The 17119-nt window shown below is 34.6% G+C and overlaps 1 protein-coding gene and 1 long non-coding RNA gene across 3 annotated transcripts; one reads left to right on the forward strand and one right to left on the reverse strand.

Annotated features, from left to right (window-relative positions):
• Positions 1–2203: 2203 nt before the first annotated feature.
• Positions 2204–5023, forward strand: LOC112940156 (uncharacterized). The gene is made up of 3 exons (XR_011212145.1): positions 2204–2369; positions 2490–4567; positions 4660–5023. It is a non-coding gene; the product is annotated as an uncharacterized lncRNA (long non-coding RNA).
• Positions 5024–6772: 1749 nt separating this feature from the next.
• Positions 6773–16307, reverse strand: LOC101257114 (uncharacterized). Of its 2 annotated transcripts, XM_010328683.4 has the most exons (12): positions 16062–16307; positions 15453–15837; positions 15241–15339; positions 14881–15092; positions 13601–13794; positions 13389–13494; positions 12253–12560; positions 10945–11358; positions 9549–9630; positions 8706–9440; positions 8016–8627; positions 6773–7146 (listed from the first exon to the last, which is right to left on the reverse strand). In XM_010328683.4, exons 2-12 carry the CDS (start codon positions 15506–15508, stop codon positions 6992–6994), a joined length of 2973 nt encoding a protein of 990 aa, XP_010326985.1. In that variant the 5' UTR covers positions 15509–15837; positions 16062–16307; the 3' UTR covers positions 6773–6991. The 2 variants fall into 2 exon arrangements, with proteins under 2 accessions (XP_010326985.1, XP_004248059.1); XM_004248011.5 differs by having other exon boundaries at positions 8016–9440.
• Between the last annotated feature and the right edge of the window lie 812 nt (positions 16308–17119).

Raw genomic sequence — 17119 nt, forward strand, 5'->3', positions numbered from 1 at the left:
TTCTCTCCTTCCCTCTATTTCCCATCAATTCTTGCTACATACCCAACACAAGATGAGTACTACTCACTTCTAACAACTTGTTTTTCATATTTTGTAGTGTTTAACAAGACTTGTTAGAGGACGGAAAAAACTTAACAAAATAATACTCCGATCCTAGTGTTCATTTTGAAATCATTAATTGTCTCTGTAGTGTGTATTACGCAAGATGATGTGAAACTGGTCCCATTATGCTGACAAATAAACTTCTAAGAAATTTCAATGAGAGAAACTATTACTTGACTAAGTCAAGTGAGGAAAAAAATGATCAATAATTGAAGACGTGATCAATAACTGGGTTCGAGCCCAGGTCTAGCGATTTCTTTAATCTTTTCCATTATTTTGTTTCATCCTAAAGTATGAACACCCTTGACAAATAAAGAATTAATTATTTTTACAACTCTTTATTTTGCTACTTGATTATAAGTAATACAACAACACTATGAGGGAACATAAAAGGCAAATAAAGAATAAGAATAAGAAAACAATAGACAAGTTGGGTATTTAGATTTAGTAGGAAGGCAAATATTAATCTATAAATTGAATTCAATATCGAATTTTAAAAAGTCGAAGTAACATAGCTAATGTGTAGATCACTTTGATCAAGTTGAAAAAGAAACAGATTAACATAACCATTTATACTAAAATGTACACATGCATATAATTATTTTTCTGTCAAACATATACAAACAACAAACCGAACATTAAAAAGACAAAAACATAACCAGAAAAATTCGCTAATCAGTCCACAAAATTAAACAAACACAATTTTGGCCCCTCTAAATCTTCCATTAAGTTCGTCGTCTTTGAGCTCTTTCTTTGGCCTTCTTCTTTTGTGAGGCATGAGTCCATCAAAAAATTTCACAAACCATTTTGGCTGACGATATTTAAACATGAGATTCTACATAACAGTTCCAACAACTAGTTTATATAAATTTAATATTAATTAAGCTTTTCACTCCCTGCTTAATACTAAATTAAATTTATTATGTTGGAAAAAATCTTTACAAAACCACTAGTCAAATTGTTTCTTGATTTGGTGTGGTTTCTTTTGAACGTCTCTACGTAAAAAGGAGTTCGGAGTCTAAAGGGTGAAAATGTTAACAAAAATTCTAAAACGGTATATGAAATTTCTTTTTAACCAAAACAGTGAAATCGCTCACGAAATAGCGTTTTTAACCAAAACAGTGAAATCGCTCACGAAATAGCGATTTTATCTGCTGAAAAAAGCAAAATCGCTGCTATAGCAGCGATTTGTTAAATTTGACTTTTTTTATAAAAAAAAAAAAACTCTCCCAAAGGAGCGATTTTCAATTTTTTTTAATATGTCGCTGCCTTAGCCGCGACTTAAGTTTGAATTTTTTCTTTTATATTATTTTTGCTTCTTTTTTAAAAAAATAAAAAAGTTTAAATCAATTTTTTTTATTTTTTGAATCAAATCGCCGCCTTGGCGATTTTTAATTTATTTTTTTAAATCAAATAAATCAAAAAAAGTTTTTTACAATTTGATTTGAAAATTTAATTAAAAATCGCTGCCTTGACAGCGATTTGATTTAAAAAAATAATATTTTTTTTATTTAAACTTTAAAAAAAATGATAGTAAAAGAGAATTTAAACTTATGTCGCTGCCTCAGCAGCGACATATTATAAAATATATTTTGAAAATCAGGAGCGATTTTGTTTTTAACAAATATCGCAGTGATTTTGCTTTTTCCGGCAGACAAAATCGCTACTTCGTGAGCGATTGTGCCGTTTTGGTTAAAAAGAAATTTCATATACCATTTTGAAGTTTTTCTTAACATTTTTCACCCTTTTGGCTCCGGACTCACGTAAAAAGCGTGATTTCAGTTCTATCTAAATAAGAATTATTAGGGGTTGGCATAAACACCGAAAAACCGAAACACCGAACCGAACCGAAATTTTCAGTTTTCGGTTCGGTATTCGGTTTATTTTTTTGTATTTTCGATATTTCGGTTCGGTTTTCAGTACATATTACTTTGGAATTTGGTATTTAGGTTTAAACTGAAATATTATATTTTAATTTATAAATTATATTATATTTAATAATTATTAATATTAAATAAATTTTTTTTAAAAAATAAGAAACCATAAATCCCTAATACCCTATCATTTTGACTCTTCCTCACTCCTCATCCTCTCCTCTTCAGCACTCAGCAGCTTCTGCCTTCTTTTCCTCTCTTCCTCTTCTACTCCAGCCGGCGTCCACCGTCCACCAGCAGCAGGCGCCAGCCGCGATAGCAGCAGCCAGCCGCCCGCGACAGCAGGTCAGCAGCCAGCCGCCCGCGATAGCAGCAGGCAGCAACCAGGTGCAGGTATGTAACCGTAATTTCAGTTTTTTTAATTTTTCTTTTTTGATTTTTTTCAATTTTTTTCTGATTTTGTTTTTATTACTAGTTATTGGGAATTTATTGTGATTTTTTATATATATATAGATGGCTGAACAAACAGAATTAAATATGGGTGTAGCTGATCAAAGTCGAATAAGTATGGCTGATTCTACGGATAATACACCTAGTAATAGCAATGATTTGTCGATTGGTACAGAAATAACAAAAAAAAAATGGATCTTAGATCTCTTGTTTGGCAACACTTTGAAAAGGTTTTTGAAAATGGTGTATTAGTTAAAGCAAAGTGCTTACATTGTAAACAATATTATGATGCCAATACAACAAGAAATGGAACAAGTGGACTAAAACAACATTTGACTTATCGGTGTAAAGTGTATAAACCTCCGACTGTTGCACCCGGTATTCAAAAATTATTAAATATTCAAAATAACAATTTAGAGACTTGGAAATTTGAGCAAGAGGTATGTAGGAGAGCTTTAGTTGAGATGATTATTTTGGATGAACTACCTTTTAGTTTTGTTGAAAAAGAAGGCTTTAAAAAATTTATGAGTAAAGTCCAGCCTTTGTTTCATATTCCTTCTCGTAGAACCATAACAAGGGATTGTTATGAAGTTTATGGTGAATTGAGAATAAATTTGAAACAATCTTTAAGAGAAATACAACCAAGAATTTGTCTCACAACAGACACATGGACTTCAGTGCAAAGAATAATTATATGTGTTTGACTGCTCACTTTATTGATAGGGATTGGGTGCTTCATAAAAGAATATTGAATTTTTGTCCTAACACTAGTCATAAATGTGAGCATTTGGATGAGTCTATTAGTAATTGTTTGCTTGATTGGAAGTTGGATAACGTTTTTCCTGTTACGGTTGATAATGCTTCTTCAAATGATGTGGCAGTTTTAGAGTTGTCCAAAAAAATAGATATGTGGGGAACTAATTTGATGGAAGGTAATCATCTCCATGTGAGATGTATGGCTCACATACTTAATCTAATTGTGCAAGATGGTTTGAAAGAAATTGGTCCTTCTATCAAAAAGGTGAGACAAATGGTGAAATATGTTAGATCATCTTCTTCAAGGGCAAGAAATTTCTTGAAATGTGTTGAAATGAAAAGATAGAATGTGATAAGATGTTGTCTTTAGATGTGCCTACTAGGTGGAATTCCACCTATTTGATGTTAGACATAGCAGAAAAGTTTGAAAAGGCTTTTGAGAGGTTTGATCTTTATGATGGTAATTTTAATTCTTTTCTTGCTACTGATGTTTGTGAAGATGGAAGTATCGCAGGGTCAATTCAATATGAAGATTAGGCTAATGTGAGGAATGTCACAAAGTTTCTTGAAAAATTTTATGAACTCACTTTGAAAGTTTCAGGTTCACGGTATCTTACTTGTAATGTTCATTTTGAAGATATATGTGAACTTGATGCTTATTTGAAATTATGTGTAGCAAGTGATGACCTTGATTTGAGTAAAATGGCTTCGGGAATGAAAGAAAAATTCAAGAAATATTGGGGGACTCCTGAAAAAATGAACAAAATGATTTTTATTGCTTCTGTTTTGGATCCTCGCAATAAATTTGTCTATGTTAGTTTTGCTCTTGAAGAATTACTTGGGGAAGAAACGGGAAATGTAGTGAATACAAAAGTAGAGGCTTACTTGAGGGATTTGTTTGCGATATATGTAAGTAAGTATGGAAAAGGTTCCAAAAGCCAACCATCTTCATCTGACTCATCTGATTCTTCTGGTAGTGGTATTTCTCAAAATATGTCCAAAAATTCTTTGAGAACTAAGTTGCACATGAAGAAACAAAAGAATGATTCTAGAAGTTTAGGTGTTAAATCTGAGTTGGATAAATATCTGCTTGAAGACCAAGAACCTGAATCTGAAGATTTTGATATTTTGAGTTGGTGGAAAGTTAATTCTCCTAGATTTCCAGTACTTTCACAGTTGGCTCGAGATGTATTGGCTATTTTTATGTCGAGTGTGGCATCGGAATGTGCATTTAGCACCGGTGGTCGAATTCTAGATCCCTTTTAGAAATTCATTGACTCCTAAATGTGTGCAATGTCTTATGTGTGTCCAAGATTGGCTTAGACAAGAAACCAAGCCTATTTGTGTTGAAGAAAGTTTGGAGTTTCTTGAAAAAATTGAACTTGGTAAGACTTTTTATTTTTTATTTATTTATGGAAAAAATAAAATACTTATTGTGTTGTATCTTGTATGACATGTTTCTTTTTATTAATTATAGAGATGGCAAATAGTGGAAGAAACTCTTCCATTGTTGATCTATGATTGACTTGCAAGCGGTGAGTTTTTTTATCTTAAAAGGTCCAAGGGTCAAGACATTGAAGAAATAATTTTGTTGGCACGTGACACTTGAAAGTTGAAAGCGATCTCATGGAAGAAAGTCAAGAAACTCATTATTGTTGTTTGTTATTGTTGAAAGTAATCTCATGGAAGAAGACAAGAAGTTCAAAATACATTGTTTGTTGCTTATTATTGTTTATTATGAGTTCATGAAAGACTTTATTGTTACTTGTTAGATTGTTATTATGTTGTATTTGTGAAGACATTAACTACAAATCTACAATGCAACTTTTGTTTTAGTGTCATTGTGAATTTCAAATTGTGTGTTTTAGTGATATTGTGAATTTAAAATTTGCGGTGTTAATGCCTAATGACATATTGAAGATTTGAATCATTGATAACTGATATATTGAAATTTGGTAGTAAATTAGTAATGCACTTCTTTGATTTATTGTCTATTTTTACTTTTTAGTCCATTAAGTTGAAAAATCAAACAAAAAATTGAAAAAATTGTAAAGTTTAAAATTTTAAAAAGCCCACTAAACAGGTCCATTAAAAAATTGAAATAAAAAACCGAACCGAATTAACAAAAATCGAACCGAACCGAAATATTTTGGTTCCGTATTCGGTACGCAATTTATAAAAATCGAAAACCGAAAAAACCGAAAGAAAAAAAACCTAACCGAACCGAAATACCGAATGTCCACCCCTAAAAATTATGCAAAGAGCACAGTTACAAAAAATTAAATTAAATTAAATAGACTTCATCGTGTAACTTCACAATACAGATTAAAAAAAAAACATTTTAAACTATCGTTAGTTTTATTTTGAGAAGATTCAAATTTCTTAAAGTGAATACAAAATGTTTGGGTGAAAAGATCCCTCGTAGCAAATCTTTTCCTTGGGGGGTACATCTTTGTTTTTCGAATTTTAAAATCAAAACACAAATATAAGCAACAAAAAATTAGCTTGACAAAAATATTTTTACAACTAATTGAAATTTAAACAGTGCCGTTAAACTCTAGGTGTGTCTGGATTATGTATTCTACTATTCTTCATCAAAATCCAACACCTTAACCTCATTTAATAAAATTTCATTATCAAAATCAAGATAATCGTTCAGAATTTTTTTCTGTGCTTAGGCAATTGTTTTGCTTTATATTAGAAGATCGAAAAAATTGGTCGTGCTGCTAATTTGATTAAACGAAGTGATGTCTAGTTACTGATGGCAATACGATGATAGAAGAGAAGGAGGACCTCATACGTAATAGCACACTAGAGAGTGTGAGGAAGTAGGAAATGGGTTGAATAAACTCCCCTCATGGAGCCGGAAAATAACAATGAAGATTACTTTATGCGTTGGATAAAAATAATAATCTCGAAATTGTTTTATCCTATGATTTGTACTAAAATATTTTGTTACTACATAGAAGGTGGGATAAAGTAATCTCAATATTTCAATTATCCCAAAATATTTATGCATGCCACGACGCAAAGATGTAATGTTTCACATGTACACAGGGTACCCTCCTTAATCCTTCCCATATAGAAGGTGGAATAAAATAATCTCATTTATCGCTCCTTAATCCTTCCCATATAGAAGGTGGAATAAAATAATCTCATTTATCGCGTTGTCCTTACCAAACGACATATAGGAAGGAGGGTACCTTGTGTACATGTGAAACATTAGACCTTTGCGTGTGGCATGCATATTCATATTGGGATAATACGAGATCAGAATTACAATAGTCAGATTGATGCTATACACGAATCAGTAAGGGAACCAATAAGGGTTTGGTGGAGTGATAAGTACTCCATCATCCTTAATGAGAGGTCTCGATTACGAGTCTCTCTGGATACAAAGTCGCCTTTGTTATGGAGTACTTTAGCCCCCACTATGGAACTTCCCAGCACGAATCTAGATTCGGGGGTATCAGACACCAAATGTGAAACCAAAAAAATTAAAAATGCAAGGGAACATCAGAAGAAGGGGCATATGAAAGGCCAAATAATTGAACCATGCATGACAAGATGAGACCCTAAACCCTACCAAGTACAAGAAAATAAAATCTAAAATTACACAACTTTCCAGGAGTCTACATGTCTGTACCTCATGCTAAAAAGCAGAAGGCCAGCATGGTTTCCAATTCTTTGGTTCGATGGTAAAGGCAGTACAACATGGTAAAGTTGTAACAACGGATTCTCAGTCAAACCAGGAAAAGAAAACATGGTACCCAGTTGCAAATGTAGCTACCGACTCGTTCCCTGATCAACTATCTGTATCGCAATCCCATGTCAAGCTCGTGACTGTACATCCCCTGGACATTGCCACCAGCAAAAGGGTGGATCTGCTTAGGAGCCCCAAGTTGCCTCTCAGCAAGCCTTTGCATGGACTCAGGATGATTGTTTCTGCTATTGATATCTGGATCTGAGTGAAACAAATAACAAATTTCATGTAAAGTTTAACCCAGCTAGTTAAACATCAGCAGGATATGCATCCTCAACCAGAAAAGAATCAGTGTATCACACCAATAAAAGGAAGAACAGCGGGCATACTTGGAATGAATGATATGCACGTCTTTTTTGGTATTACCAGTTTCCCAGGGTCCATTAATTATCTAACAGCAGAAGTCTTGACATGTACCATCGAGAAGAATTCTAGGGCTGGGAAAGAGTATGCTTCACTATCCCAAGCCTCAAAGGCCAAACTCATAACCAAAGGGGGAATAAAAAGGTCATCGACTTGCTTTCAGAAAAATATATTTACCAACCTACACAATTTTGAGGAAAAGCTAAAGGTGATAACAGAATATTCAACATTTGGTCATGTCCAATCCTTATTTTGACCTGACGTCACTCAACAATAAACAGGAGATTATTATATAAAGATGAATCCCAAGCAGCCCCCTGTAATTATAAAATTTAGTGAAATTCATTATAATCTGCATGGTGACCATAACCAGCACAGCAATTTAAAACTGCAGAATCGCTGCATACACGAGGGGACAGGGAAGAGTATAAAGAAAGATGCACGTGCTTTCTTGCATTACCATAGTAGAAAAACTAAGGAACAAGTAGAGGCCACAGTTGAGCTGAAATCTGTACTTAAAGTTTCAGCAAGATCAGAAAGAGAAACCTTATTTTGAGGTGTAATCTAGAAAGAAGAAGAAAACATTGAAGATATGAAATCTATGCATTAAATTCATCATGATAAGACAAGAGAAACTTCTTTTTGAGGTTTTAGTCTCTAAAATATCATCACAGACAGCTGCAGAGAGGGGACATTTAAGATTTTACCTGGCATTTGCACAGTACGGCCACTAATGTTGACTTGGTGAGGCACAAAAGGGAAAGCTTGAACTCTGTTAACTTCCTGCATATTGTTAGCTGCTTGATTACTGAGATGTGAAGGAACCTGTGCGCCCCTTAGACGGTCCTGTAGCAGATTAGGGTTATTTCCGGCCATCTGCATCTGCTGCAGCATAGGATGGTGGGCAGGGAGATCAAACCCTGTCAGTCCACCATTAGGGTGGTGAAATGGAGGTCGATTCATATTTCCCGCAAACTGACGACCAGGAGCTTCATGTAAACCCATGCTCTCTCGACCATTGAAAATCTGAGGATTTAAATGAGCAGGACCAGAATCCATTGGATTAAATAATGGCCTCCCTTGGCTCATTTGCAGGGGATGAAACTGCAGAGATGATGGTTGAGCAAGACGATGATGCAATGGCATTTCAGACTGATCATAGGGAACGCTCGATAAAGGCAGACCTTCTAGACTCATCAAGGACCTTTCGTCACCGCCAGAAACACTACCAGTTGTCAACTCTCCTTTACCCAAAATCCCTGCAGGCATAACCATTGAGACCTGGGGATTCGAATGATCACGAGCACTAAATAAGTTTTCTGCAGGCAGACGAAATTCAGCAACGTCACTCTTGGAATGATCACTATAATTCAATGGCAAAAGTCTGTTATCCTTACCACCTCCTTTTGGTCCAATACCATCAATCATGGAAGAAAATAGGCCATCATCAAAACCAGGCAAGGATGACTTGTGTGTCTCTGAATCATCAATTAGTCCAGGACCAACTGAGTTCTTCTGAATTGAAACTGGAGCTTGTACGGATTGCAGCTCCTTCATAAAAGCAGATCCAAAGAGGGTTTCAAGTGTAACTGCCTTTCCTGGAGCGTGAGAATCCCTGGCAGTTTCCTCCTTAGATCTGCCATGCACAGTAAACTCATCATGTCCATCCTGGGCGTCAGTGCCAGTACTGCCCTTCCCTTTCATATTTGTAAGACCTGTCCCCTTCTGTAATAATGAGAGGAGGTGTTGAGATGCATTGCTGTCCACATTTGCCGGTTGTTCTACAGTGTCTAAGCGATTAGTACCATAAACTTGCGAAGTAGGCTGCAGATTAGGTTTCTTTTCACTATACTCTGACAACATTTTATGTTCAAGGTCCTCACAAGTAAGGATCGGCGGGATGGCTTCCCTTTTACTAGAATCATGCATAAGCTCAGGGACCCCAAGTGGTGCAGAAGGCATATGCAATGTGACCTTACTTGTAGGCTCGGGACTCCGATCGAAAAATTCAGACGGAAAGCTTTTTGAAATGTTACCATCAAAAGCTTGTGATCTGGATTTATCGCCACCAACAATTAATGCAAGCAAATCATTTGGCCTATTTGACGAGGAGTCGTCTGTTGTCTTCCTATCTACAACGATATTAAATGGGATAATACAGGTTAAAAAAGAATTGTTAGAACCTCAATAGAAAGAAACTAAAAAAGGAAAAAAATGAAACACCATAAATGGATGAATACCTTCTTCCTTAAACCATTGAGCGAACTTTGAAGACTGTATTGCCTTTGAGCCCAACATGTCATTTGGTTTACTATCGTGATTCTGGGGGGAAAAGTCAAATGACGAAAATGAACAACTAGTAGGTAAGTCATAAGTGTGTTATGAATATTTACTGCTAAATGAAATTAAGACTATTGATGAATATCCAAAACTGGGAAGAAAAAGAAATACAACAACAGATGGCAAGAATTTCCGTAACCATCAGGGATCACAATGACCACCTTAGGTGTCGTTTGGTAGCTGGTGTGGAAATGATTTATTAGAATCCGCATAAATAATACCACGTTTGATAATTGGTTAGGAGGTAAGTTATTCATGTATAAAACTAATATGATGTTTGGTTTGCAATTTAAAGTTTCGCATAATTAATATATCATAAGTTACGAGGGAATCGTTGCAGTATTTTATGCATGATAAAAGAAGGAATAAGTGATATGTAAACAATCAATACATTAATTAGTAAACCCTGCATAACAAATTTCTACATCAAATAATACATAAAAAATTTCATAACTAACATGTATTACTAAGACATGCATAACTCTAACCAAGCTATTAAACACTCCTTAGTCCATAAAATACATAAGCTTTACCCAAAACAAGGGACAAAATCAACCTACGAACTTTTTACCACCAATAGGTGTAGCAATTTCAGGGGAGGATTGTGAAATGGCAGGGTACAGGGGGTTGATAGGATTGTTTAAGAATAACGAAATCAGGACCTGTTTGGCCATGAAAATTCCAAATACAACTTGGAATTTGGAAACACGGCCAAAACCCTGTTTTTACTCTCTTTTTTTCACTTCCGCTGTACTTCCCTTTTTCAAATTTTAATCTTACCCTAAAACTTTAATTTTCATACAAATGACCCCATTGAAATTATACATATTTCATGTTTTTAGGAGAAGTACATTCAAACAACCAAACATATTTGCAAAAACTATAACTATACACAACTTCGTCTTCTAGTCCAACTTCAAAATTTTCAAAGAAAGTAAAAGAAATATTGGTAATAGTATGTAGTAGTTCGTACATGGGATCTAATCTCTGACATTATTGTGACTATCTATTTTGAGATATTACTCTTTTAGAGCAGATTTTTTATTGTATTTTCCAGGTAAATTAGCCCAGTACCCTAAATTAGGTGATTTCACTAGTTCTTAAAAATTTGGGATATAAACCATATTTCGAAAGCACATTCAAGTTTTAAATATTCTTTGCACAAAGTATGTTCAAACACAACTTCAACTCCGACATAAAAAATTCCAAATAAAGTAAATAATATTTGGTTTTCATGGCCAAACGCCCACCAAAGCTAAGAGAGCAGTGAAGCTGATAAAGTGTGCAAAAAATTACCATAACAGGAGCCTCAGAGTCACCAACATTAATTGGTATAACACTTCCAAATATCTTATCCAAGATTGATGCTGAAGGGTCTTGACTAGACTTAGCAAATTTCCTATCAGATTGCTGGGTACTGTGTTCAATAATTCCAGGCTCATGCAAGGCTTCATGAGCCTCTAAAAGAGTTGCTCTCTGATTGAAATGATCTTCCATGCCAAGTGTCCTGGCAGAAGTATCTGATCTCACTGACTGATTAGCAATTTGGTCATTCTTCTTCAAAATTGTTGTGTGTGAACTCCTACCTTCAAGTTTATAACTCGAGCTAATTTCTTGCAAGCTCTGTCTCTCTACACTATGAAGAGTACCATTTGGGGCAGCATAGGCTTTTACTTCCAATAGGCTTTCTTCCTTAGCAGATTCTCCAACCTGACCAAAAATGACCAAGATATCAATAGTTAACACCAGCAGATTCACAGTGATGGACAGTTGGACAGAGATGCCATCGCATGTAGTATCTCATCAGGTGCAACTCAAACTTCCATCATCCAACAACTGGGTGATTTACATATAACCACACAACTACTATGCAACTCAAACTGCTCTCTATCACGAAAAGAACATATTGTTCATTTTTTACTAATTCTAAGAAACTCATCATCCTAAAATAAATCGAACTGGGACTTAAAGTTAAGCAAACCACATCACGCACTTTCAACACTGCAAGATTATGAGCCGGTTCCAGCTAAGACTTACAAATTTTGCTCATTGTTAATCAAGTCAACATAGAAGCAAAAAAAAAAAAGGGGGGGGGGGGGGGGGGGGGATCCTCAGGGTGGATTTTAGTATATACTTCCTCTTTTTCATTTTGTGACATTTCTTTTTAGGTTATTCCAAAAAGATAAAAGAAACTTTTTTGTATTTGGAAGCTATTTAATCATAACATCATCATTTTACCCTTACTAAGATGATTGTCCATATCCACTTGATCTAATGATCTTTTATTAGGAGAACGAAAGATGAAAGACATGTGGAATTCTTCCATCTCATTTAATTGTTGGTAGTATGGCAATTTGGTACTTTGCATATATTTAACTTATACATCAAAACTTTTAATTAGCTTCTTAAACTCCACATCCCGTCAAGCATGATCATATAAACCGGGTATTAATTGACGAAGAACTAAGACGAAAGGAAAAATCCTCTCTTATCGATTCCTCTTTTGGTTATTTCCTTGAAGCCCCATTTTCTTTTTCTTCGTTTTAATAGAAAAGGACTCAAGCATAATACTCTACTGGAGAAAATTAAGTAAAAAGTAAATACCTCTGTCACGCGTGAATGGCTCAAATTTGAGCCAGAGTTCTTATCCAACACAGTGGTTTTAAAGCCGGGGGGTATACGCGGTCTAGCTGGTGGATTCTGTGAAGGAAAAGAAGTTTTTCCCAGACCACTGTTTGCTGAAGGTCGGGTGGTCATCCCATCTACTTCACTATTTTTTTCCAAAACTGTTCTATCCTCCTTATTATCTTCAAGCTGTACTATAATGTCCTCAGTTTTATGCTTCTCCAGTTTTGACTTCTGCTTCTCTTGAAGAATTTTATGCTGTTCTTTCCTCATCAACTCAAAAGAAGCTGAAAGAAATTCAATAAAAAGTTATCTTCCACAAGCTCATATAAGTGCAGATGCTAACATGGGATATAGCATCTCATCACAAGGAAATACATGATCTTAGGCCTCATTTATTTTTATTAAGATTATTATTTTTTTAAAATATTTTATTTTTATTAAGATTAAGACGTTTGAAACTGGATACTAAAATGTGTATTAAGATTCAGATTTGTGAATCCAAATACACATCTTAATATTAAGATGTTGTATTAAGATCTGAGTGCCGAATAAGTAGTTGGTGGTGGTGGCGGCTGATAGTTATGGTAGACGATACTGATAGGTAGTGTTGGTGAAGAATGATGACAGTGATTGGAGATATATAGTGGTAACTGATGGTGGTGATTATCGGTAGAGACTGGTGGTGGTGATAGTTAATCGTAGTGATCGGCAAAGGTGGTGGTTGTGGGTGGTCGGTAGTGGTAGTTGATAATGATAGGCATAGTGTCGGTAGTTGATAATAGTGGTCATGGAGGTATCAATGAATGAATGGTTTGGTGAATTGCCATCTTTGTAAAGAAAATTGAATAGCAATTTCTTAATGATATTAAGACTGTTATGGATCTTCATGATTCAGATCTATTCAAACTCATTAAGAGTTCTAACATGTTTTTAAAAAACACACTTAATGATTAAAATCTCCTTTTTTGTACAATGATAACTACTTAATGATCAAAATCTGAATGATTAAGATTCAAATTTAAAAACAAACGGACTTAATAATTGAGCTTAAAACAATTAAGATTAAAACTCTTTCATTAACTGTAAGCAAATGAGGCTTTAATTAGTAATACCTCTTCTCCTTCTTTCCTCTTCCACTCTATCCTCACTGGTACACTCAACTGAACCAAAAGTCTCGTCATTGATCGCATCAGTGTCTTTTCGAGGGTGAGGTCCCGCCTGAATATATTATAAGAATCCATTTTATGTAAAGGTGTTGATTAGATAAGAGGACAAGTAATGAAGCATGCCAGAATATTGGAATGCCGTGATCACCGAAGTTCACCTTATAAGGGCGAGGAGGATGATATGGCTCCATGGTCTTGTTAGATTGATAGTTATTGCTTGCTTGGACCTTAGGTGCAGGTATTCCAGATCCATACGCAGATGGCCGTGGAAACGAACCACTTCCAAGAAGCCCATCATGCTCAGAACTCTGTGAAATGCGCAGGGCTTGATTGCCATATCTCCTACCAGAATCTGGCAAATCTCAAAAGTTGTCAACAAAATCTCTCTGAAGAAAAACAAACTATCTTAGTGCCACATACACATGCACACAGAATCAACTAAGAATATAGAGCATATCTGGCAGACAAGAACAAGGCATTACTCAGCAGAAAATGCGCTATTTGCCTATGATGCAGGAGGGGCACTATTTCTGCGATTCAGCTAGCAAATAACACAAAACACAAGAAGTGGAGCAGAGAAGAACCTTCAAAGGGCACTCGAGGTTTTTGTCAGAAGACTAATGACTAATGTGCCTAACCATAAGTAGGAACCTGCATTCCAATTTGTGTTTGAAGATCGAATTTAAAGGGAGATAGAGATCCAACACCCTTGGCAAACAGTTCCTCCAACTATGATCATCGCAAATGGACCAAATGAATAATACCCAAAGAAACAAGCATGTGGAAGGTAGCTAACCAGCATCCATAAAAACAACTAAAGAATTAGAAGTAAAATAAAGTCGGCATAATTTTACCTTGATACTCCTTTCATTGCCAAAAAAAAAGAAAGTCGGCATAATATTGATAGAAGTATAATTATTTTGATTGCATCCAACAGGGATATCTTGAGTCCCCAGTTTGTAAAATGAGAACATATAAAGCATGATACTCCTAAGAGATGACCCCTAGACAGTTATCCAATCTCACACAGATATCCTGAATGAACACATTTATGTGATTCAAAAAACACAAACATAATAGTACGCATCATAATCCGAAGTTAACCCTATTTGCAAGGTTCAGGGATGGTCTGATTTATCGTCCCTAAACACAAAGGAATGTGAGTTGAAATATGTAAGGTTTTTTTTTTCAAAAATTAAAATGTGAAAGATATGATAATGATAAGCAACAGTTTATCTAAAAGCCATAATAAATCACTAAACCTAATAATTATAGGGAGATCCTCTAATGATCACCCTCCTTTTTCTTTCCTTCTTTTTCTTCTTTTTAGATAATGCATACAGTACAACTACAGCTGCAATTCTGAAGCAAACAAGTATAATGAAAAGGCTTCTCACACGCATAAAGCAATATATATATGGAAGAATCTGAGCTGAACCTGAATCCCGATCAGATTGTGCATCATTATCTCGATCACTCCATCCAGACGAACGGCTTTCCCATCTTCCATAATTGCCTCGGGAATAACTACTGGAATCCCCACGAGTAGGTGGGGATGAACTATAGTCGGTGCGTCTAAACCCTTGCAAAGGTAAGCTGCCAGGTACTCGTTGGCGGTCTTGTATACCATGTGAACTGTCTTCAAGTTTACTATTTGAGAAAATGCAAATTATCAATACGCTCCACAATATCCAAAGACACTAGAAATGGGAGCTATCCCACTACATTTGGAAATTATCACTTTACTCCTCTAACTCCAAGCAACTGCAATACATTTAAGGAAAATTGGCATGCTTACCTCAGGGTCGGCTCATTAAATCCACTAGGTAATTTCTTGCATATCTCCAATTGACTTATTGACAACAGAACCTCTCTTGAATATGATTTTCTTGAATGCCTGAATCATTATATATCTAGCATTCATATAACGCTTCGAAACAAATAAAGTCTAAGACAATATAGTACACGAACGTAAATCATGTCAAAAACTGAAAGAAAAATAAGCATTACTTCTGAGTTTCCGAGGCACAATCTGTGGAGCTCCCACCATCAGTCTCCAAGCTCATTCTGCAATACTGCGTAAAACAACTCCGAACCCACCAACAAACCCAATATTCTGCACCACTGTCAAATCTGTTTCACCTAAATAGACTTAATACAACACGGCCTCAATCGTGAATGGACTCAAACCATCTTGTACAACAGATTTCCAAATCAATCCCATGAGAAACCAAATCAGAATATTCAATTACAAGTTGGTCAAACCAAACCACAAATTATACAACATCAGTACAGTCAGCAGCTATCTAATCCCAAAAGCTGCAATTTATATACAGCTATACCCAACATGAACCCTGATTGAAAAACCAAGTTAATTTCCACTTTCTTCCGACACCTGGATTCAACAAACAAACTCAGTTGCATCAGATTACACTCTTGACCATATCCTACCTCAAAACACATTCATTTTCAACAATGGAAACCTAAAATTACCAACAACAAAAGAATTTATACTCATTGTTTGATACAAACACGTCTAACAAATTCAAGGATTTTCCTTTCCATTTTTAAGCAATCTCATCTTTAACCAAGTTTAGAAGCTAGGGTTTATATTTCTACCTGGATCAAGAGAGAGTTCAGATATCCATCCATTGCAAATTCGGAGTTTTTCGCTTGATCGTCAAAGCTGAATGGAGAATCGATACATATATGTATGTTCTTATATGGAAACAGTATATATATCTGAGTTTTCTATATTGAGAAGAGGGGTTCTGGATTTGATATTTTGGGGAAAATTTTAAAATTAATTTTTAAGGCTTTGGTCAATTTTCTTTGGAAACATCAATGGCTAGATAGTTTTTTCTTATATATTTATAGGATATTTAATTTTATATGGAATAGATAGATATTTTTTAAATTTTTCATTAAATTTTATTTATATATTCTAATTAAAATTTATGTTTATTAAAGGGGTTAAATTATGTTCATTAAATATAATTTATTGGCATGATACATATTCTAAATATTATTTTTGGTAAAACTTTTATATTGAGAAGAGAGGGGTTTTGGATTTGATATTTTGAGAAATTTTTAAAATTATTTTTAAGGCTTTGATCAAATTTTTTTCGAAACATCCGATACATAGTTATATGTATAGAGAGAGAGTATTTATTTTTATATGGAATAAATAGATATTTTTTATTTTATTATTAAATTTTATTTAGATATTTGAATTAAAAGTTATGTTTATTAATTAAAGGGGTTAAATTATGTTCTTTGAATATAATTTTTTGACATGATACATATTCTGAATATTACTTTCATAAAAAATTTATATTGAGAAGAAAGGGATTATGGATTTGATATTTTTGGGAAAATTTTTAAAATGTTATAAAAAATTTGTGTTATAGTGAATGTCTAATTATGTAGAGTCTTAGTAGGATATGGTTAGGAATCCTACTTGGGGACCAAGTAAGATTTTCCCTATAAATAAAGAGTTTTTCTTCATTTTAAATAAGATTAAAGAGAGATCCGTGAATTAATAATATACTTCAAGAGAAATAAGAAGTATTTTCTCTTCTCCTTACTTTCTTCTTCTTCTAAATTTATATAGTTTCACAACACGTTATCAGCACGATTGTTCTCTTCTTAAAGAATGATGAAGAAGACGGGAAAAG

This window comes from Solanum lycopersicum, chromosome 10, assembly GCF_036512215.1.
Source record: "Solanum lycopersicum chromosome 10, SLM_r2.1".
In the NCBI taxonomy this organism is placed as follows: domain Eukaryota; kingdom Viridiplantae; phylum Streptophyta; class Magnoliopsida; order Solanales; family Solanaceae; genus Solanum; species Solanum lycopersicum.

What these genes read in the sequence shown, in the direction of transcription:
- LOC101257114 (XM_004248011.5), bottom strand. Translation starts at nt 15,508, where the DNA reads ATGAGCTTGGAGACTGATGGTGGGAGCTCCACAGATTGTGCCTCGGAA. An exon ending in ACAATCTGATCGGGATTCAG is followed by an intron (nt 13,795 to 14,880) that starts GTTCAGCTCAGA and finishes GAGATTTGCCAG; the next exon opens with ATTCTGGTAGGAGATATGGC. An exon ending in GCCATTCACGCGTGACAGAG is followed by an intron (nt 11,359 to 12,252) that starts GTATTTACTTTT and finishes ATTTTTGGTCAG; the next exon opens with GTTGGAGAATCTGCTAAGGA.